At 43.4% G+C, this 22,054-nt stretch overlaps 1 protein-coding gene across 2 annotated transcripts in view; it reads right to left on the reverse strand.

The window, feature by feature from the left end:
* Window positions 1-6: 6 nt before the first annotated feature.
* The window catches only part of SEC22A (SEC22 homolog A, vesicle trafficking protein), a 29,447-nt gene continuing 7,399 nt past the window's right edge, over window positions 7-22,054 (reverse strand). The window contains exons 2-7 of one of the 2 annotated variants that reach the window (XM_015413733.1): window positions 19,651-19,854; window positions 16,449-16,612; window positions 13,636-13,809; window positions 9,588-9,706; window positions 3,978-4,043; window positions 7-796 (exon numbers count right to left, since the gene is read on the reverse strand). In XM_015413733.1, the coding sequence (XP_015269219.1) occupies window positions 596-796; window positions 3,978-4,043; window positions 9,588-9,706; window positions 13,636-13,809; window positions 16,449-16,612; window positions 19,651-19,832 (906 nt within the window). In that variant the 5' untranslated portion in view covers window positions 19,833-19,854 and the 3' untranslated portion in view covers window positions 7-595. Of the gene's footprint in view, window positions 797-3,977; window positions 4,044-9,587; window positions 9,707-13,614; window positions 13,810-16,448; window positions 16,613-19,650; window positions 19,855-22,054 lie in introns of both variants that reach the window. The other variant, XM_015413732.1, reaches the window with a different exon arrangement.

Consider the following 22,054-nt stretch of genomic DNA (forward strand, 5'->3'; position numbering starts at 1 on the left):
GGGGGGAGAGAATAAGTAAAGCAATTTGTAATTAACTCAGCACTAGAGGGCCGGCCTTTGGGGCCAAGCCGCTAATCCCCATGAACAGATGGTTTCAGGGTGAGGTTTTAATTAAGGGAAACGCAGACACACACACCATTAAATTGATGTGCAATCCAATAACCTGGCATTTAGGAAGTCATTCATACTGAACAGTTTGTTAATATGCAATGCCATCCTTTTATTACAGCCTATTCTACTGCCTCACAAAGGCAAAACTGGTTTGGGATTGGAGAAATCACTTGATATGCAGAACAAGTCCAATACACACATCCTTGCTTTTCCATAGTTCTGAATGTGAGGTTTTTCATGCTGCCCTCCAAAGTACTTGTCCGTCCGTCCCCCCTTGGGGGTACAGTCTCCTGCATAGTGGAGGACCTCGTTTGTCCCTCAATTAGTTCCCAAATCCTTTGTTTAGTTCTTCTTTTGAGGAAGAATTTCACTGTCCAGTCATTTATGCCTTCAAGTATGGGGAGCTTTTTCCTTACAGAAAAACTTTTCATTCCTGAGAGGAATTGCTGCTTGGATCAAGGCTGCCACGTTCATAGGGAAACCATCACACATTGTAATCAGGGGACTTGCCTTGTGGTTGTCTCAGTCGGATCTGCAACGTTGAAAAAGCACCCACAGTCACATGGAAAAAGATCTGCCAAAGATTGCGCAGTTCATAGAGGTACATATTGCATAGGCAGATCAAGCCGAAGGTGAGGAAGGATTTGATGTTTCGCCAGCCGGTGCAATAGACGAACAGATAGCACTGCAAAAGAAAACAGTCATTAGGAATACAAGTAACTAACCATATTGCACTGCAAGGGGCACCCTACCTTCCCTACATGCATCATTCCCACGAGGCCAGCATCTGTTGGTATGCTAGCAAACATTCCTAAGACTTCTGAAACGGCTTTGGGACAACATTTCAAAGACAAAGCTGCCGCTCATTTCTGTCTATGGAAGCATGTGGGTTAGTGTGCTGCAACCAGAGTGCGATAAAACTCTAACCTGGATATTGTAGGCAGCACGGAGGAGACATGGGGGGGGGGAGCTTTCTTGGGGTGGATCAGAGCACATAACCTTGAATTTAACTGTGTGTGATTTTTGTAGAATTGTAAGGCTGGAAATAAATCGTTCCGTGCGCCTTGGTGTTTAGTCATGCCGGCCACATGACCACGGAAACGTCTTCGGACAGCGCTGGCCCTTTGGCTTTGAAATGGAGATGAGCACCGCAACCCTAGAGTCGGATTCGACTGGCTTTCGAGCAAGGGAACCTTGACCTTTTTTTAAGGCTGGAAATAATCTTGAGGCAGACCACCAACTGGCGATTCTGAAAATGCAGAATGCCCTCTTGCAGTTCAGTACCCAAAGATGATCCTTTGGTGATAGATAGGAAGTTGTTTCATGCACCACATCAGCACCTTGGATTAATTTTACCTCATCCAAGAAACCTCTCCTCTGATAAGATACAAAAAGCCGAGTGTGACAGCTGAAGTGCCTGCCCACAACATCCTTCTCTCAGAAAAGTGAAAGCACAAAACGTAGCGTGTATGGCTTCAGATTAGAAGCTCTGCTTTGTATGCAGCCAAGTTGTTCTTTTGCATTAGCTGACCATTTGGAGATAATAGTCACACCCCAATATAGATTTAAATAGTCTTCAACTAGTGACAACAGTCAAGTCTGCCCTGTAGTTGTAGATGTTGCTAGTAAAGGTAAAGGTTCCCTTGCTCGAAAGCCAGTCGAATCCGACTCTAGGGTTCCGGTGCTCATCTCAGTTTCAAAGCCGAAGAGCCAGCGCTGTCCGAAGACATTTCCGTGGTCATGTGGCCGGCATGACTAAACACCGAGGCGCACAGAACGCTGTTACCTTCCCACCGAAGTGGTACCTATTTTAAGGTAAAGGTTCCCTTGCTCGAAAGCCAGTCGAGTCCAACTCTAGGGTTGCGGTGCTCATCTCCGTTTCCAAGCCGAAGAGCCAGTGCTGTCCAAAGACATTTCCGTGGTCATGTGGCCGGCATGACTAAACACCGAGGCGCACAGAACGCTGTTACCTTCCCACCGAAGCGGTACCTATTTATCTACTTGCAATTTCTTGCTTTCGAACTGCTAGGTTGGCAGGAGCTGGAACTAGAGACGGGAGCTCACTCCGTCATGCAGCACACTCAGGTCTCGAACTGCTGAACTACCGACCTTCCACAGCCTGCAGTTCAGCGTCTTAACCACTTGAGCCACCGCAGCTCCCTGATGTCGCTACAGCGCAGCATAGCAGAACTCCAATATTCAGACTCTTAAGAGACCTGCGGTAGGTAATGATGACAGAGCACCACGGACACATCGTTAACAGAGCAAACTGTTTTGGCAGAGCGACACAGTTCATAACCACTGAAGAGAAATGGGCATTTTAGCTGCTTCACTGACAGCTTCACAGTATCATAGCTGGTGGCCTTGGAAGAGTTTCTATCTGACATCATGGCAATTTGGATAAATATGAGATATCTCGTTGCACACCTAAGGTTACTTAGAAGAATACGATGCAAACGTAACAAATTTAAGTCACCTTGATTCTTCAACATGCTAGGAAATCACAGGTCAAAAATGAAAACAATAATCTATGCTAACATGCCTCGTAACTACCACAATAAATACTAATTTGACCACGTCGTATGGCCTCCCATATTAACTAACTTAAATGGCCCACATCAGATCCAACTACTTTCAGGGCTCTCAGTCCGATGATTCAGACAAATGAATCCCTATTGTGAGAAGATGTGGATGGTTAAACTCCCAGAATTAGATCCAAAGGTCCCAGAATTAGATCCACTGCCAACGTAAGGAATGGGCCTTTCCTAACTCCCACTCCAGCTCCCCAAAATGTGGCTCTGGAAGGACAGAGAACCCCCGGGAACAGCATGGAAGGCAGTGTGGGGTATGCAGTGGGAGAGGGAAGTTGGTGAAAATCAACCCCCCATGTATACGCACACCTTCCACTAACAGAAAAACACCCTTTGGATTCCACTCTGAACTTTCAGGAAATCTTTATAGCAATCTAGGTAAAGGTAAAGGTTTCCCTTGCTCAAAAGCCAGTCGAATCCAACTCTAGGATTGCGGTGCTCATCTCCGTTTTGAAGCTGAAGAGCCAGCGCTGTCCAAAGACGTTTCCATGGTCATGTGACCAGCATGACTAAACGCCGAGGCGCACGGAACGCTGTTCCCTTCCCACCAAAGTGGTCCCTATTTATCTACTTGCAAATTCTTGCTTTCGAACTGCTAGGTTGGCAGGAGCTGGGGCCAGAGACGGGAGCTCACTACATCATGCAGCACTCGGGTCTCGAACTGCTGAACTACTGACCTTCCACAGCCCGCAGTTCAGCGTCTTAACCACTTGAGCCACCGCAGCTCTTATAGCAATCTACCAGAAACTATTTCCATAATCTTCCACAGAAAGAGATCAAGCACAACCAAACTCAGAAGAAAACTGGAAATAGTCACTACACTCAGATATGAGACTGGATAGAATTAAAGCTTAGTAATGAATGGGGCCACGGTGGCTCAGAGGTTAAGACACTGAGCCGCAGACTGTTGAAGGTCTATAAGTCAGCGGTTCGAGACCCGAGTGTGCCGCGTGACGGAGTGAGCTCCCGTCTCTGGTTCCAGCTCCTGCCAACCTAGCAGTTCGAAAGCAAGAAATTGCAAGTAGATAAATAGGGGCCATTTTGGTGGGAAGGTAACAGCGTTCCGTGCGCCTCGGCATTTAGTCACGCCAGCCACATGACCACGGAAATGTCTTCGGACAACGCTGGCTCTTTGGCTTGGAAATGGAGATGAGCACCGCCCCCTAGAGTTGGATTTGACTGGCTTTCGAGCAACGGAAACTTTTACCTTTACCTTTTTAATGAATGGGTTATGACTTCTGAAGACCGTTTAAACATGCAAGAGGCATATCTTACCTGGTACAAACAAGCTGCTGTGCCAAGGAAAAAAGCAATAACATAGCTGAAGTCTTCTCCCCCATTCTACAAAAAGACAGGTAATCTCAAAACATGTTCCATATTATTCAAAAGATATCCTTACAGCATCCATACAGCTGGCTTTAAAAATTCAACGAAAGTGAAAATACGCAAAAGCTAAAGTCTACAGAACCACGCATTGAGCTCCGTGCACCCCATGTTCCCTCTAAGCTGTAGAGTCCTGTGAGCAAAAATTCTACTTTGTGAGCTACCGGCATTAAAGTTGTGAGCAGGTGATTTGGCTACTGCATAAATTAGTGTGTTCTGGAGCCATACTTCCTGAGCTGAGACAAAAATGTGTGAGCCAGAGGCTAAAAAACTGTGAGCTAGCTCACACTAACTCAGCTTAGAGGGAACACTGCCCAAGATGGTTTGGGCTCATATTTGTTAAACAGCAATCTGTTTATGCCAAATGGCAAACCAGATCTGAAACTAAGAGGACTTCCCAAACTCAGTTTGTGACAAGGCTTGGGTACTGGCTGTCAAAAATTTAAAAATCCTACTTGGCATGCACTTGAAGAAGCTCTTTGGATGCCAGCTACAGAAATTAGAAATATGCAAGTGAGGGACCCACAAGAACCTGCGGGTGGGATCTCATTTTACCCTGTATTCCCTTCCCTCATTATTTCCTATTTTCCTCCTCCTGGCAGCCCTCACATCCTCTCGCCTTTCCCTGCTTCTTTCTTTCCTTCCCACCCATCAACTAACCTTCATATAATCTCCCCCCCCCCATCTTCAGCTGTATTTATTATTTCTCCACAACAGGGACCCACAGTAGCTTACACCATTCTCCTCTAACCCATTTTATCTTTACAACAACTCTGTGAGGTAGGTTAGGATAAAAGCATACAACTGGCTCAAAATTACCAAATGAGCTTTTATAGCAGAGTGGGAATTAGCACCTGGATCTCCCAGATCTTTGTCTGAATCTCTAATTATTACACCACACTGGTTTTCATGGGGTGGCTGCTTCTGAACAATAATAAGCAGCCATTTCTGTCTGAGTCACTGAAGATGCCCGATGTGGTTCCTGGCAGGCCTGGCCCCAATGAGTCCTCCTTCAAAAGCACCCTGAAAGGGGCCCTGCCCTTTTACCCTGACTTTTCCTGACAGAAACCAAGGCTTGAAGGCTGGCAGTATTGCTGTAGTTGCCAAGCAATGGTCATTGAGGACATTTGTCTCTTAAAGCTACAGGCATTGTTTAACCCCCACCATTTGATTTTAGATTTTTCTGCAGACCTTTTTTGTTTTTTTGTTTTTTTTAAGGTTTGCAGAAAGATTTGTCTTGTCTGCTCATGGCTCCAGTCTCTGGATTTAAGTATCTACAGATGATTTGTAAAGATGAGGAAAGATTAGGTACACAGAATGGGTTGGATCACATGATCCATCAGCAAAAAGAGCTGACAGACACAAATCTTCCAGCTCTCCCCTCCCACCAGAGCCATTTCTGACCTTGGGAAAGTTTATTCCTGGGGTAACAAGACCCTTGTGGCACAATAACCACACAATGCGACAGAGGGCAGCAGAGGGGAGATTAAATCAGTCCCTTTTGCCTCTTGCGTGAGTGGAAGTAATTTTGCCCCCTGCCCTATCCCCATTGCAGTTTCCCAACCTACAGTACTATCTCTCCACATAGGTCCCGCAACCCCAAGAGTAAAGTTTCAGGGGGCTGGACATGGCTCCTGGAGGGGGAAGAGAGAACTGGCAAGATCAGGGATCCCTGTGCTGGATCGAACCCAATGTATCTAAGTATCACAGAATATATTTCTTACTCATTGCTGCACCATTTATTTTGGAGACTATGAATCCACAAATGATGTTTGCTCCAGTTTCAACAAGGTTCAACAGAATTGGGGTCCCTATTTTAAGAAACGTATCATGTCTAGTATGTCGATGATCACAATGAGTATCATAAAATCTCTCAGAGCATCAAAAGCATCGCACGTTCTCACCCCGCTAAAGAGGAGCTCTGTGCACAGAAACACTTCCTGCATATGGATCTCCTTTGGATCAGTAAATGAGCTTAACGATCAGATATGTACACAGATGCTATTTGCAATGCAGAGCCAGTTTGGTGTAGTGGTTAAGTGTGCGGACTCTAATCTGGGAGAACCGGGTTTGATTCCCCACTCCTCCACTTGCACCTGCTGATGTGACCTTGGGTCAGTCACAAGCTCTGGCACAGCTGTCCTTGAAAAAGAGCAGTTTGTGTCAGAGTTCTCTCAGCCCCACCCACCTCATAGGGTGCCTGTTGTGGGGAGGGGAAGGGAAAGGAGTTTGTAAGCCGCTCTGAGACTCCAAGTGAAGGGCGGGGTATAAATCCAATCTCTTCTTCTTCTTCTTCTTTTTCAATGAGACATACATTCAGATAATACATCCCCCTTCTGGCATGATAAGAGTGAGTGCCTATACTTAGTAGCCAACGTTACACAACTTAGCCCCACTCCAAAGTCGGCCAAGTTGCCCAGGTACATGGCATGGTGTGCAGGATGCAGTAAAAAGCAGGTAATGGCAATACTCCAGCAAACAGAGAAGATGTGTCACAATTCATTTAGCAACTCTGCACAGTGTAAGAAAATCACCATATGTGATGTCAGGCTACATCTTTAAATTCAGATCTGCTCTAACTGCCTATGAAGTGGTCCAGTTTTAGGGGGGGAAAAGAGACACTGGTATAAATGCCCACTATAAACTCAAATGTAGGAAGGAAGCAAAACTGGGAACAGACTGTATAGAGGTAAGCAACAGGCAAGGGGGAAGGGTTTGCACTCTTTATCCACACTCCCACACTTTATCTACACAAAGCAGCTTTGTATACTGGGGATTATAGTAACTACAACATTATCCAGCAGAGGGCACTGAGGGCCTACAAAGTAAAACGCGCAAAGTGGAAACAAAGAAAAGCCACGGGACGACATTTATTAAATGGCAACTGGAATTCTTTTCAGAGAAGACGAAGTATTATATGATAATTTTCTCTAATCTGGAATACCCAATAGTTGCACAACAGCCAGTATGTGCCTGGGAGACCCATTCCAGTCCAGCTCTCTAGCGACTTCAAGGCTGTTACATAAACACGAAGAAAAAAAGCCAGGGGGACGCTATAGTATGCACAAAACTATTGTATATAACAACACATATAAAGATGAAAAACATAATTGATATAGATATAAAGATCAGGTATATACAAAATCCATAAAATACAATCAAGCAAGGTAAATAACAAGCAAGTAACAGGTTACAGGTAAGTAACGAAGGTTCCAGATTCTCTCTTTGTTTCGTCGGTCCCTCTTCCTCAGAAGTAAACTTCCTTAACACAATACAAGTCTGTTGTCATATTCCTCCATTGAATGATGTAGTATCAAACTTACATATCATGATATCTTATACGACAGCAATCGTTCATCAATACAGTAATGTCGGGCACTAGTCATAACAGCAAATCCTTCCCAAAGTTAGAGTGCCTTGCTTGATTGTATTTTATGGATTTTGTATATACCTGATATTTATATATATATCAGTTATGTTTTTCATATTTATATAAACGTGTTGTTATATACAATAGTTTTGTGCATACTATAGCGTCTCCCTGGCTTTTCTCCTTCTTGTTTATGGTCTTATAAGCTGGGAGGTCTCCTTTGGATTGGTTACTGTAAAAAATTCCTATGTGCACAAGCTGTGGCTATCCAGTACACAACTCTCACAATAAGCGACAATTGGGGGGGGGGGTAGGGGTGGCACTTCCTGCATATGTGAAAGTGATGGGTATGACAATGGCTTTCAAAAGAGAGCAGGTAGAATGATGTGCACGGAAAGTTCTTCCGCCACTGAATAGAAACTATGAAGGCATAAATCGTAACTGTAAGCTTAAGCTACTGACAGTTATAGAGCACACGTCAATATAACTCTCTCTATTATGTGCCCAATGGAATATTGCTAGAGTAGAGGGAAACTATGAGATATTACAAAGGTAACAAGGACATCTTCATTAAAGCAACGGGGGTGTTGCCACATCCCCATACAGATCTGGCATCTTTCCATTTCAAAATACTGTAAGAGATAGATCTTAAATATCACTGAAAATAATGGATCTTGTACAAGTTCAGAGCTTAAAAGAAAAAGTGATAGAATCTATCTGAAATGGAAGCGACTCTTTCAATCCGTAGCATAGTCAACTAAGCCTCTGCCCTGCAACATTAAATGCCTCCCCTTCGCTTCCCCTCTCCAGATGGCCTGCCAAGGTGGGCCAGCTGGGGAAGTGAAGAGAGAAAGGGCTTAAAAACTTTAAACCCCTTCTCTCTCAAGTCATGCTGCAGCAGTGGCATGATCTCTCCATTGTACCCTACGGCCCCATAGGGTACAGCGGAGAGAGAAGGGGTTTACACTTTTTCAACCCCTTCTCGCTTCGCTTGCCGAGCTGGCCCGCCTTGGCAGGCCAATTGGGGAGGGGAAGCAAAGGGGAGGCGTTTAAAGATGCCTCCCCGATCTGTCTTCGCTTCCCCGGTCAGCCTGCAGTGGCAGGCCAGCCGGGAAAACTCAGGGGAGGGAGAGTGGGTCAGTTTCACTTCCCCTCCTCTTGGAAGCCCAGGGGGAGTGAAACTGACACACTCTACCGGCAAGGCAAACATTTTCAGCAATGCCGCTTGTTTCCAGAAACCCCAGTATAATACCAATACTGGGACTCGGGAATATAGTTATTCACCAGTAGTTTTCAGGTTTGGTTTGGTTTACCCGAACCTGAAAAATACAGACTTTTCCCCATGCACACCCCTACTCTCTACTCCTGACAAAAATTTCTGGGGATTCAGAAAATTACAATTGGCAAGGCAAGGGTTTCCCTGATTCCGACAAGTGAAGACAGGCAAGAATGGGCAGTCTGCAGTTTAAAGGAAAGTGACATGATTCAAAAACTTTTCTCTTCATGTAAGAGCCTCAAAACGTGCCTAGATGTTATACTTGCAAGTTTCACAGTACGCAGCAGTGTCACTACTTAGTAAATGAATCAGGGCCACTGCACTGTGACCACATGCACCCTGAGAATTCCACTTACGTGGATCACAAGTACGGACACTCGTAGTGAAATTGCTCCAACTCGTGTACAAGCTGTTCTAAACGATATGGCCTGGGGTGATGGTGGGAAATTCACCATGGGAATTCTGATCCGCACAATAACTAACAACCAGACAGGCCTCAAGAGACCTAACAGTTTATTTTGCAACAAGACTATGTATAAATCATTGCAGATTTCTTTTCTGGCTTACTTTACCTACAATATAGGCAGAAGAGGAGGACCAGACTTAAATATGTCGACGAGACTGAAGTGGGATGGAGCGCTTCCTTCAGGAGGCCAGAACTAGTCTGCCAGCTACCGGTTACCAAACCTTTCCAAACTCCATTCAGTGAAGGGGAAAAGCATTTAGCTAAGTTATGTAAAGAAAATATGCACTGGATTATTAAAGTTACGCTACCTGCTGCAAGAACTTCTCAAATAAAGTACAGAAATTCTTCCCGTATTTTTATTCTACAAAGTCACCAACATGGTCACCCTACCTGCAAAAGACTCTCTGTAGCATGAAAGCCACGAATTAAATTCAAAGCTCCACATAAAAGGCTGAGTACAGAGGAAACAATCCCTGACAGCGTCACAGGTTCCAGTCGCTGGTGAGGAGCTGGAAGGCAGAGAGAAGAAAACACAATGAATATTTAAAGACATTTTCCTTCTTGGGGGGTTGCGTATGCTATTTTTCAGTGGGGCTGTTTTTGTTTTTTTTGCTTAAGATGATACAACGCAAGTTAGAAAACACACTGGCTTAATACAGAGTGCAATTCGCCAAGCGCTCCTACTGCGTAACTCCCTTTTCATTTTAACCAAAGTGAGCGGTAGCACTTCCTCTCTCACTTCACAATTTACTGCTTGTAGAAAAACAACCTTAAATAAAGGAAAGTATCCCTTTTCAGAGCACAGTGGGGGAAAATACACTTTGCCAGAGGCAAAAACTTTACTCAGGTTAATGCACCCAAGCTATTCAGGACTAGGCTCAAGGGCTGATGAAACAGGCCAGTAAGTGAACAAAATAAATAACTAGCCCACAGTTAGCCACAGGGTAGGAGGTCATGCTTTTGAAGCACTGCTACCGATGATTCCATCTCTCTTTCTGTAAAGCAAAAGCTGTAAGTTCACAAATCACAATGAATAGACGATAATAACTAGTACAGAATTGACGCTTGATGATGTTTATAATTTCTATGTTTTCAGAACACAGGACGTCAAATACGGAAGGTGAGCGATACGAACATCTCGAGTGGTTGTTCGTTTCGAGACAACTCTTTTTCAACCAAATTCAGTTCTCTGGTTGTCTTATTGTGTTTAGCTGTGATATCAATCTTATCCAACATCCGTAAAGCACATAGGCTAACAAGTTTTAACAGCACAAGGGCTAACAAATTCTAAATTCGGACAACAAGTCTTGTTGTCACAGCTAAACACAATAAGACAACCAGAGAACTGAATTTGGTTGAAAAAGAGTTGTCTCGAAACGAACAACCACTCGAGATGTTCGTATCGCTCACCTTCCGTATTTGACGTCCTGTGTTCTGAAAACATAGAAATTATAAACATCATCAAGCGTCAATTCTGTACTAGTTATTATCGTCTATTCATTGTGATTTGTGAACTTACAGCAATTTTTCATCATTATTATTGTACTGCTTTGAATTGCTGGTCCCCCTTGTATATAATTGTAAAGCAAAAGCAACAACTTGAAAAAGTGATTTACAGCCCAGCAAGTATGCTTATTCAGAAGTGATGCCCACAGAGGTCAGGGAGACGAGCTCCCAACCAAGTGTGCCTCAGGATTCCTGCCTGACTTCATGCATAAAATGTTTGTGCTGAAGTTATTCTCCGCTACATCAAATAACATTTAAAAAGTGCTCGGTATTCCATTTATCTCCTACTTCATCTGCCACCCCAAATCCACTTCCTCTAGTACTTAGGTAGCATCCTGACTTCCAGGACCTTAAATCAGCAACTCCTTTGTTGATACCAGGCATGCTTATGCAGAACCCCTATAGGCTTACTTCCAAGTTAACATGAACAAAATCACAGCCTTAGGATGTTTGCTTTGTAATAAAGAAACAGAGTTAGGTTACCAGTGGTACAAAGACCACCGTCTTCTTTATGCTCTGGTCTACGCACAGACCTAACGTACATTTCTCTTACCGATCATAATGACAATAAAAAGGCAGGCTGGAAATAAGCATTTCTGCAGGCACTCATCTGTGCTATTGACGAGCCAGCGGCACACACAAATGACAGCCAATTCATACTGGATGTGTGTACAAGCCGTTACTGCGCTATTCCACAACAAGTGACAGAAACCGAATATGGGGAAAAAACAAAAGCAAAATCCACAGTAGTCTAGGCAACATGGAGGGTGCCACAATAAGGTTGCTGAACCATATTTAAATCATTCTGTTTAAATCAGTCAAGTGTAAAGGTGCCAACAATGAAGTTAATGAGCTGGAACATTAATATAGAGAGTGGTGTCATTCTGTGTTGTTTGTATCTGAACAGCTGCAGCAGAAAAAGGCCCATCAGAAGCTGTTCATAAAGTCAGAGAAAGCTCGGGAGTGACAAAGGCAACTTCCCCAGGAGAAGGGAACTGGATTGTCTAATCATCACTGTTTGTAAACTCTATAAAGTGTGTTCCTTCTGTTTTGCTGGAATTGATCTGTGCACAACTTTACATATAATTAGGAATTAGTGTGTAGAGGTAGGGGTATGCAAAAAAACAACAACCCAACCCTGGTATTTTTCAGATTTCTGTATATTGAACCCGAAAAATATCAGTATTTCCTGATATTCGTGAATACAAATACCACTATGGTATTCAGATTCTGTAAATAATTGGGAAACCCGAATTTTTTGGCTCCGTTATACCTTATGGGGACCATTATAGTCAATGGTCCCCATAAGGTTTAATGGAGAATCAATCCAGGGGTATGTGGGGCTCTGGGAAGGCTTTTTTGAGGTAGAGGCACCAAATTTGCAGCATAGCTCCTGGTACCTCACCTCAAAAAAAACAACCCAAGTTTCAAAAGAATTGGACCAGGGGGTCCAATTCTATGGGTTCCAGAAGAAGGTGCCGCCATCTTCCATTGTTTCCAATGGAGATAAAAAGGCATTTAACAGGATCGTGGTCCTTTTAAATGCCTTCTCCAAGCCCCGCAACTCCATGGTGAGTGAACTCCAAAGGCGTTTAAAGGGCTCGCAGTCCCATTAAACACCATGAAGTGGCGAGTTCATCCAGAAGGCATTTAAAGGAACTGTGAGCCTTTTAAACACCTTCGGAGTTTATTTGCCACAGAGTTGTGCCATTTAGAGAAGGCATTTAAAGGGACCACAATCCCTTTAAATGCTCTTTAAGTTCAGTGGAGCCCCAACTTAAAACTAGCTTTAAAAATACCCAAAAAATACCATTAAGGTACTTTTCAGGTATTTTTTTTTCAGCTTGGTTAATGCCAAATGCATTAACCCGTGTGTGTGTGTGGGGTGTGTGTGTGTTAAAAATGCAGCTTTCTGTTGTAGAAGTGTTTCCTGTCAAAATCCAACATGATAAAGTGGACTAAACTTAAAAACATACTCTAATTTCCATTTGAAGTGACCTTGTAAGTTTCATGGCTGAATGTGAAATTATTTCCTCTGTCTAAGGGAGTGATCAGATTTTGGAATGGATTTTTACTCGGGGTATGCAAAAATAAAATTTGGGTTCTTTCCAATTTGTGTCTATTGGACATGAAAAAATATCAGTAATCCTGAATATTTCAGAATACCAGTATCAGTATTTTCCTGGTATTTGGGTAAATACTTGTGAAACTCAAATTTATTTGGCCCCATTATACCCTACGGGGACTGTCCACATAGGGTATGATGGAGAATTTCACTTGCCAAGTTGTGCCACCACTGCGGCATGACTCTATGAGTGAAGAGAAGTGATTTAAAGTTTAAATGCCTTCCCTCCCATCCTGGACTCATGCTGCCACTGTGGCGCGACTTCGGGAGTGAAGGGAAGTGATTTAAAGGCATCTACATTTTAAATCACTTCCCTTCATTTGTGGAGTCACGCGGCAGTGGCAGCATGACTCCAGGAGGGAAGGGAAGGCATTTAAAGGTGGAGTCATACCACAGGTGCAGCACAATTCAGTGAGTAGCCATGCCCAAATAAAAACCCAATAATATCGGCTTTTATTCAGGTGTGACTACTTTGGTAGCTGAATACAGGTCTCTGATCTGTATTCGACTGAATAAATACCCAGAAAATACTGATAAGACATTTTTCGGGTATTTATTCAGCTCAATATATACTGAGTGCACACCCCTAGTTTTTATGGTGTTTAAGGACTTGAGCTAAGCACCCTGTTGACTGTATAAAGAGTGATATATAGCTATAGGAAGAGCAATCAAAGTAGCATCAGGTCAGGTAAAATCTACGATTTGTAATAATGTAAGCAAGAGGCTCAATTTCTATCCCTTCCAAGACTCAATTTCTATACCTTCTACTTCTTACAACAAACTCACCTGCAGATATTTTCCAAGTACCTTTGTATTCCTTAAGGGATATATGTGGTAATCCATTAGGTGAACCTAGTTCAGATAAGGAAATTTGATACGGCGGTCTCAGCCTGATTTCTGTTTGCATGTCAGCAAGGTTTATCTTTGTCGACAGAGACCGTGGATTATTGTATCTCTGCTTGGTCCTCTGAATGAAATTATCTGTGCAAAATTAAAACCCCCCCACAGATGTTTGTTAATAAAATCATTTGAGACCCCATGGCTTTATAGGCAATATAAGTCTCAGATACACACATTTAAATTCATTATTTAAAATTCTTACATTCATCTCAGAACGTGTTAATAGTGTTGCTGCGTTATCACCAACACATCATGGACTAATTAATTTTGCAGCACCAAAAAATTAAGCACTAGAAATCTAATTATGAATAAACTAATGTCTCATGCACTGGCAAGCCTGAAAGTATGGATAATACAATTAATGCATTGCATTTGGTTTAAGTTTGAATTCAGAAAACATTCTTACAAAAAAGAGGGCTGTTTTTAACACAAGCCTTTTGTTGTTCAAACTACTCTCTCAAAGACTAAATATCAAAACTAACATCGGTCATTAACAAGCTCAAAGTCTATGAAGAATCGGGGCACAGGAGGATTTGGCGATCCACTCACCCTCTAAAATCTCCCTCTCCAGGATCCTTTCAACGGCTTCAGTAAGTTCACCCCCCCCCACACACACACACACACACAGCTGCTCTCAACATTCCATCCCTTCTGGAGCAACTGAGGCCATTTTTGAGTCATTTAAAACACTTTTGGTTAATTTATATTTGTCTGCATACTTGGAGAGTTCCAAAAATGGTCAGAGACTCCTATTTAATCTGTGACTCACCCAGGTTTGTGGCTTTCATCACTTACCTCCACGACAATTCGTTTACTATCTATATTTCTAAGAAGCAATGTGTGGCCCCCATCTGAGGATATCTAAGTCCATGGATTGGAGCCACTCACAACAGACAGATCAGCAAACCTGAGGGACTCTTCCGGTTCGCAAAAAAATGTGAAAAGTTTTTTTAAAAATCATGGGAGGGTTTACATCCTCCCCCCCCCCAACAAACATCCTCTGCTGGATGTGTTGTCACCATTGACCCATGGTGGAAAAGTCTTTGGTGGGCCCCTCAGCTGGGTGCCAAGTGGGGCTTGCCAGCATCATCATGGGGGGGGGGGGGACCTTCTCAGTAGCTGGGAGCCACATGGGGCTCACTGCCACTGATGGTGGTGGGGGGGAGAATTCTTAGTGGCCTTGGCAGCTGGGAACTCCGTGGGGCTCACCACCATTGACTGGGAGAGTGGAGCCTCAGTGGGCTCAGCAGAGCTCGCCAGCTTGGTCACTGACACGGGAAAGAAGCCTCAGTGTGTCCGGCGGCCAGGACCTGTGCAGGGCCTGCTGGTGTCAGGAGGGAAGAAGCCAGGGCTGGTAGCAGCGATGGGGGGAATAAAGCTAACAGCTGCAATGGATCCTCCCACAATTATCATAGGTCACTACTTGTTAGGCATAGTGATGATTATTAATTCCTTCTGCAAATAGAATACCGCATTTTTGAAATATTTTGAAACAGAAGGTTGGGAGGCAATGTTTCTGTCCCACTAATGCAACAAGGATTCTATCAGCACAGGGAGACCTGCAATAGCAGGACACATTTCCAGCTAGCTGAACACTCCTAGTGTAGGAAGATGACTCCACCCTTAACAGGACAGAAGCATTGGCTCTAACATACAAAACTTATTAAACCTCTAAATTTATTTTGCATTCTCCTTGGGCCAACCTCTGTACATGGAAGGGAAGGTGTCAAAAACCTTCTGTCCACTAGACAATGGGAAAAATTATCTTTGGTTTCCTGTTCTCCAAGAGCAAGGGCTGCGAATAATACCCTTTTGAGTGGCCTGTGTCAAGATAACCAGAATGTGTCCCACCCAAAAGACAGCCACTGTGAGCAGCAGGGATGTCTCCAAACCCATTATGAGCAGATCTTAAGTGTGCTACTGTTTTTACCCAATTTAAGCAAATATTAAATTCCTGCTTTGTCACAACTTTGCTACGCTCCTTCTCCCTTGCAGTGTGAAATATTTAAAGGTGGCCCCTGTACACACTAGTAGCTTAGGCATGACAAAACTGGCAAGAAATGGCTGAAATGTGCTTTTCACAAATGCTCTCTAAAATCACAGAACCTGCATATTGGTATGGGAGAGGAAGCTTTAGATTTTAAAGTCATATCTTTTTTCTGCTTAAAAACTGTGTGGAATAAGATCATGCTGGGAGCACTAATTGGAATCTTTCTCTACCCACGTTCTTTATTCACTCCCCAATACCAAAAATTAATCTTTTTAAAAATAATTTCCTTCCATGCGCAAACTCACTAAACGAGCCTTAACCGTTTCCATGGCAAGAAACAACAAACTCAAAGAGAAAAGACAAACTGCTAAGCAAAGAAAAGTTTTACTTTTGCCGTAATAATTAAGGAATCCACAAACATTTCTACAGACTGAAATCAACAGGGACCAGTGAACAGTCCACTACAAAAAACTGGAAGGGGGGGGGGAGCAGCTTCTCCGTTGTAGTATCAGACTCCCTTCCTAGGGTAAATGACCTAAACCCATACCTCCAAAGAGTGGAAGCAAATGAAAACCTTCTTTTCCAGACCTTAGTCACAATTAGTTTTCTAGAGAAGCTGGCTATGTTTACCTTACCTGAATCACACTGCACACACCAATCTGGAAAGGCACATTCAAAAATTAAATCACAGTAGGCTATTGGGCGGGGGATGGGGAGGTCAATCGCTTACCGAACTCAATGAAACAGTAGGGCCTAACAGTTGTATTTGTTTTCATCATGTTGTATGTGGTGATGAACTCCTTTTGAAGCTCATCCAAGAAGCAGAAGGAGAGGACACTGGGGTAATTTTCAGTGCTCAACATCATGTAACTCACTCCCAAGGAACTAATAAAACTACAATTAAAAGACAACAACAAGAGTTTAACATTTCAAAATTAAATGCATACACCCACAGCTTAAGAGTTGTTCTGTATGCAAGTAAAACTGCTATGGATGTAAGGAAGATGTGAATATTCGTCAGAAAACTATAACATTGCTACAAGTAAAATTTCCCCCCTGTAAAAACGATGTCTGTTGAACACCCCTGTGTCAATTGTAGCAAGAAAGGAGGATGGGATCTCTCCACAGTGGGAAGAAGGGAGGGGAGAGGGGAGGGTATGTGGCCCTCTCCTACCCCTGGGAATGTTTTATTTATTGGCCATGCATAACATGACCAGTGTTCCCTCTAAGCTGAGTTAGTGTGAGCGAGCTCACAGTTTTTTAGCCTCCAGCTCACACATTTTTGTCTTAGTTCAGGAAGGAGGGCTCCAGAGCAAACTAACTTCTGCAGTAGCCAAATCGCTCGCTCACAACTTTAATGCCAGTAGCTCACATAGTACAATTTTTGCTCACAAGACTCCACAGCTTAGAGGGAGCATTGAACATGACATATGCTTTATTGCACAAAAGCTACTGACCAGCTCTTCAGAATTATCTTTATGAGCCAGAGAATGAAATTCTTCCCTAGTAAGGATGTGTCTTCTTAAGTATCCAGAGATGGTATTAAGGAAAGGCTGAAAAATTTTCCCATTTCTAACTGAAACTCTGGTTTCTAATTGAAACTCTGGCATATGCTTACACTCTTCCTTTATTAAACACTCCATTAAAACACTGCTTTAGTACATAATGTTTCTATGCAATTTAAACAGTAGTTCTCAGAGAATTTTAGGTACATGCCATACATCTTTAAAAATAATTAAGCTGACACACTACCATTATTTTTAAAGAGACCCTTAAAGGTTCTTTTTTCATTTTTAAATTGTCAGAGATTTATCAGCATTACCCAAGGAGGTTTATTTAAAAGGTCAAAGCAACAGAAATGTGGCTAATTAGAGCAATAATCCAAGTTTACTTTCTGAATATCGATTTTTCCCCTTTGTAACTGTACACCCAGAAATAACTCCAATTTATTTTCCTAGATATAGTACTAGACAATGGGCAAGTTTGATTTTATGTTCTGTAGAAAAAAAATTAAAGAAAAACTTTTGGTACAAGAGCAATGGCAGGGGGAAGAGATGTCTGAACTTTAAAAAAAACAACCCACCCAGCAATACACCATGCAATGAAGCCTTACGGCTAAACATTGTCATATATAATGTTAGGCCATATGAATGCGTACTATCAAGACTATACTACAAGGAATACTGTTTTTCATAGCCTGTTGGACAAAAAGAGATCGTACTGCCAAGCATTATGTACAACCAATTGCTTTAACTACAAAACCTTCAGTGTGCACAGAAAACAGTACAGGCCCTATTTTGTAACTTTTTTCACTATACACAGCACAGTTCTAAGCACAGTTACACCCAGGGCTATTTTTGGGCAGAAACGCAAAGGAACGGAGTTCCGGCTGGCTTCAGAGTTGGCCACGCCCACTACAGCCAAACCCTCTGCGTGCCTGGCTACAGAGGGAAGGCCTGGAGAGCGACCCCCCCGGCGACTCCGAGGCGGGTGGGCCAGGGGGGACCCTGGAAGGATCGGGGAGGCATTTAAATGCCTCCCCATGCCTCCCTGCCCTGTCCAAGGGCCGGCTTGCCTGGGCACCCCACAGCTGCCAAGGGAAGCAAGCCCTGCAGCAAGCCAAGGGAAGGCAGTTTAAACTGCCTTCCCTTCAAAGGGGGGCTTGCCCGGGCAAGCCAAAGGAAGGCATGGGGTGTGTGGCCTAATATGCTAATGAGCTTTGATATCAGGGGTGTGGCCTAATATGCTAATGAGTTTCTGCTGTTGGGTGTGGCCTATTATGCTAATATGTTCCTGCTGGGCTTTTTCTACAAAAAAGCCCTGGTTACACCCTTCTAAGACCGTCAACTTCAATGAGTTTAGAAGGACGTAACTGTGCTTAGCATTGCACTGATAAATTATGAGGAGATTAAAAAGTCACAATGCAATTTCAATGAAGATACTCAACAGCTTGTCTCAGGATGATCTGAGGTCTTAAGATTTTTTTGTTTCACAATATATTTTTTTAAATTGTTAGGAAAAGACAAGGAAAGTGATAGGCAGCAAACCCCCATCATACCCAGCAGATGCCAAAGAGCTTCAAATGCTGAACCTAGGCAACTGCTGGGATACAAATGCATCATTTGTATCCCGTCATTTGTATCCCTGGCCCCACTGCTGGACCTCCTGATGGCCCCTGGTATTTTTGGCCACTGTGTGACACAGAATGTTGGGCTAGATGGGCCATTGGCCTGATCCAACATTGGCTTCTCTTATGTTCTTATGTTCTTATCATACACTACGTGATAGCACACTTCTTCCGCATCCTGTTTTGAAAGCACATTTTACCCCTTATTAACGGCTGCCACCAGTGTTCCCTCTAAGCTGAGTTAGCGTGAGCCAACCCACAGCTTTTTAGCCTCCAGCTCACACATTTTCGTCTTAGCTCAGGAAGGATGGCTCCGGAGCAAACTAATTTATGCAACAGCCAAATCGCTTGCGCACAACTTTAATGCCAGTAACTCACAAAATAGAATTTTTGCTCACAAGACTCCACAGCTTAGAGGGAACATTGGCTGTGACCTCATGGCATTCCATAAATATGTCAAACAGAAAGCCTCTCCATTCCCAGACTACTAGGCTGCAAACACCCCTGCGCTATACACACACACAATTCATGTCGGACAGCTATACCAGCTTTGGCAAGCAATTACTAATGAACTGATTTCCATTCTGAAGGTCCCAATCTTACTCAAGCGATAGTGAAGCACGGTAAAAGAATTAAAATGCTTTCATATTAATGACTGATGAAACCAGATCAGGACTTTTATTTGCTTTTGAAAAATGAACTTAACATTATTTCTTTACTTCGTCGCCATTTGTACAAGCAGTTTCACAAGAAGCTGTGCAGAACAAGTTTGCAGAGAGAAGGCTGACCCTGCAGGGCAACTTACTTTATGTTATACTTCCCTGCTTTCAGCGTGCATCTATCAGGAAGCTGAGCAAGTTTCTTTGCAAGAGTTTTGAAGTACTTCCTACATTCCTGCACACCAGCACTTTGCTCATAGTCAGTCGAGGCCGACAGAGGGAGTCCATCTCTCACACGGACCACAGAGGCAGACAAGATCAAGGACATTGCCAGGAGACTCAAGAAAAACCTAGAACAGAAATATAGGTATATAGTAAAGATGCTTTCACTTACACTATCTGGACCTACTTTTTTATTTATCTCTTCAGTCTTTCTCCAAGGACCTCAAGACAACTGCTTAGGCTGACCCAAGATCATAAACTGAGCTTCCTAGCACAGTGCCGATTTGAACCTAATGCTCCCTAACCCTAGTGTGGCATCCAGCCACCACATATATTGTCAATGAGGAATTTCAGACAGACGATATAATCCGGAAGAGGAACGGTTCCCAAACGGTTTCTGGTCTGTCCTTTCAGACAGAACCGTTTTAGAACCGGTTCCCTACCGGAATATATTTGTAATTTCAGACACAAACGCTTCTGTCCCGTTTAGGAAACGGGGCTGAAGCGTTTTACCTGTCAACCGCTTCTAAGTAGTCTTCAGTTTCCTCTCCCGGTTCCGATGCGCCCGCGCGGGCGATCTCCGGCTTTTTTTTTTTTTAATGTTCGCTTTATAGCGTTATAGCAGTGTATCAATGCCATTGGAATGCCTGGAGTGTTTTGTTATAGTGCTACAGCGCTATAAAGCGAACGTTCCAAAAAAAAAAAAAGCCGGAGATCGCCCGTGCGGGCGAAAAACGGCGGGGAAAATGTGGTGCAATCTGAAATGGCAAACCGCTTCAGATCCAGCTCTTTACCGGAAGGGGAAAGCCATGTGTGAAATGGCAGCCCTATACCAGTTTACTCCATGACGGATCAAAACGGCTTCAAAACGGGTTAAAAAGGGTAATGTGAAATTCCTCACACTCTTTGAGAGGCCTGGGTCAGCCTTTCAAAATAAGTCTATCAAAGTTTCTGTTCCACAAAAAATGCTACTATCCCATATGTCCATATGTACTCATGGCCATTCTCTGTCAGATCAAGCCACTAAAAGCATGCATGCACTATCTGTTAATCTTAGAGCAAGGCAGAGAATGGAATCTTACTGTTTCCATTTTAAAACGGTTTTAAAACAATCGTCAGCATACAGATGTAACAAACAGTGTACAAAAAGCTTAAGCTAGTAGGATCATTAAGATATGCAGGTGATGAAAAATAAGAAAATACAGTATGCTTGCCCAAAAGGGCATCATTTGATTAAACTGTTATGCGGGCAGACTAGGGTTGCCAGCCCACCGGTCCAGGCAAGAGTTTCCCAGCTTTTACAGGCTCCTCCCCACCACTGGCCAGCTGGCCGGTAGGGGAAAACCCTGCCCACAAATGTCCCCAAACAAAGCACAACGTCACCCAGAAGTGATGTCATCACAGCACCGATGTCACACAGCAACGCTCGAGGGTTTGGGCAAAACTCTATGGTAAGTGTGGGTTCAAAGCCATAGAGTTTTGCCCAAAACCTAGAGCACTGCTGCACGATGTCAGTGGTGTGATGATGTCACTTCCAGGTGATGTCATTGTGTGGCACACACAGAAGCTCTCGGAGAGGAGCAAAGATCCACCCATCGGCAGCAAGGTAAGACCTGGCAACCCTAGGGCAGAGTCATAAAACACAGAACATAAGAAGAGCCCTGTCTCACACAGCAGCCAACCAGTTCCAACAACAGGGCATAGAGACCACAACATTCCCCTGAAGTTGCCTCCTAGCACTGGGATTCAGCGTTTACTGCCTCCTAAGGCAGAGGTTCCCTTTAGTCACCAGGTAGCCACTGAGAGACCTAGCCTCCATCTCTAATCCCCTTTTGTCTAATCTATGCCTGTGGCCATCACTACATCCTCTGGCAGCAAATTCTACATTTTAATCACTCATTGAGTAAAGAATTATTTCCTTTTGTCCATCTTGAATCTACTGCCTATCAACTTCATTCGATGCCCCCAAGTTCAAGTACTTTGGGAGAGGGAGAAAACTGTTTCTCCAAACAAAGTAAGAACATTGACATTCAAATAAAAGAGTAGCTTGTTTTAGAGGACATGTTAGGGAACAGAAACTTTAACTGCCTGTAAAAGCATTATACAGATAAACTAATGCCCAGACCAGGGAACTCTCCTTTTCTCTTTGTTTCACTCTCTGCCTCAGATTTATTTTATGTTATTATTTATATAAAACATCTTTATGCTGCCTTTCCACCAGCGTAGGGTCCCCTAAGTGGTGGTCAAAAACATTTAAACAACTTTAAAATACACACACACACTCTATACCACGTGTCTCAAACATGCGGCCCGGGGGCCGGATCAGGC

The sequence above is a fragment of the Gekko japonicus genome, unplaced genomic scaffold (assembly GCF_001447785.1).
Source record: "Gekko japonicus isolate JY-2015 unplaced genomic scaffold, Gekko_japonicus_V1.1 scaffold659, whole genome shotgun sequence".
Lineage (NCBI taxonomy): Eukaryota > Metazoa > Chordata > Lepidosauria > Squamata > Gekkonidae > Gekko > Gekko japonicus.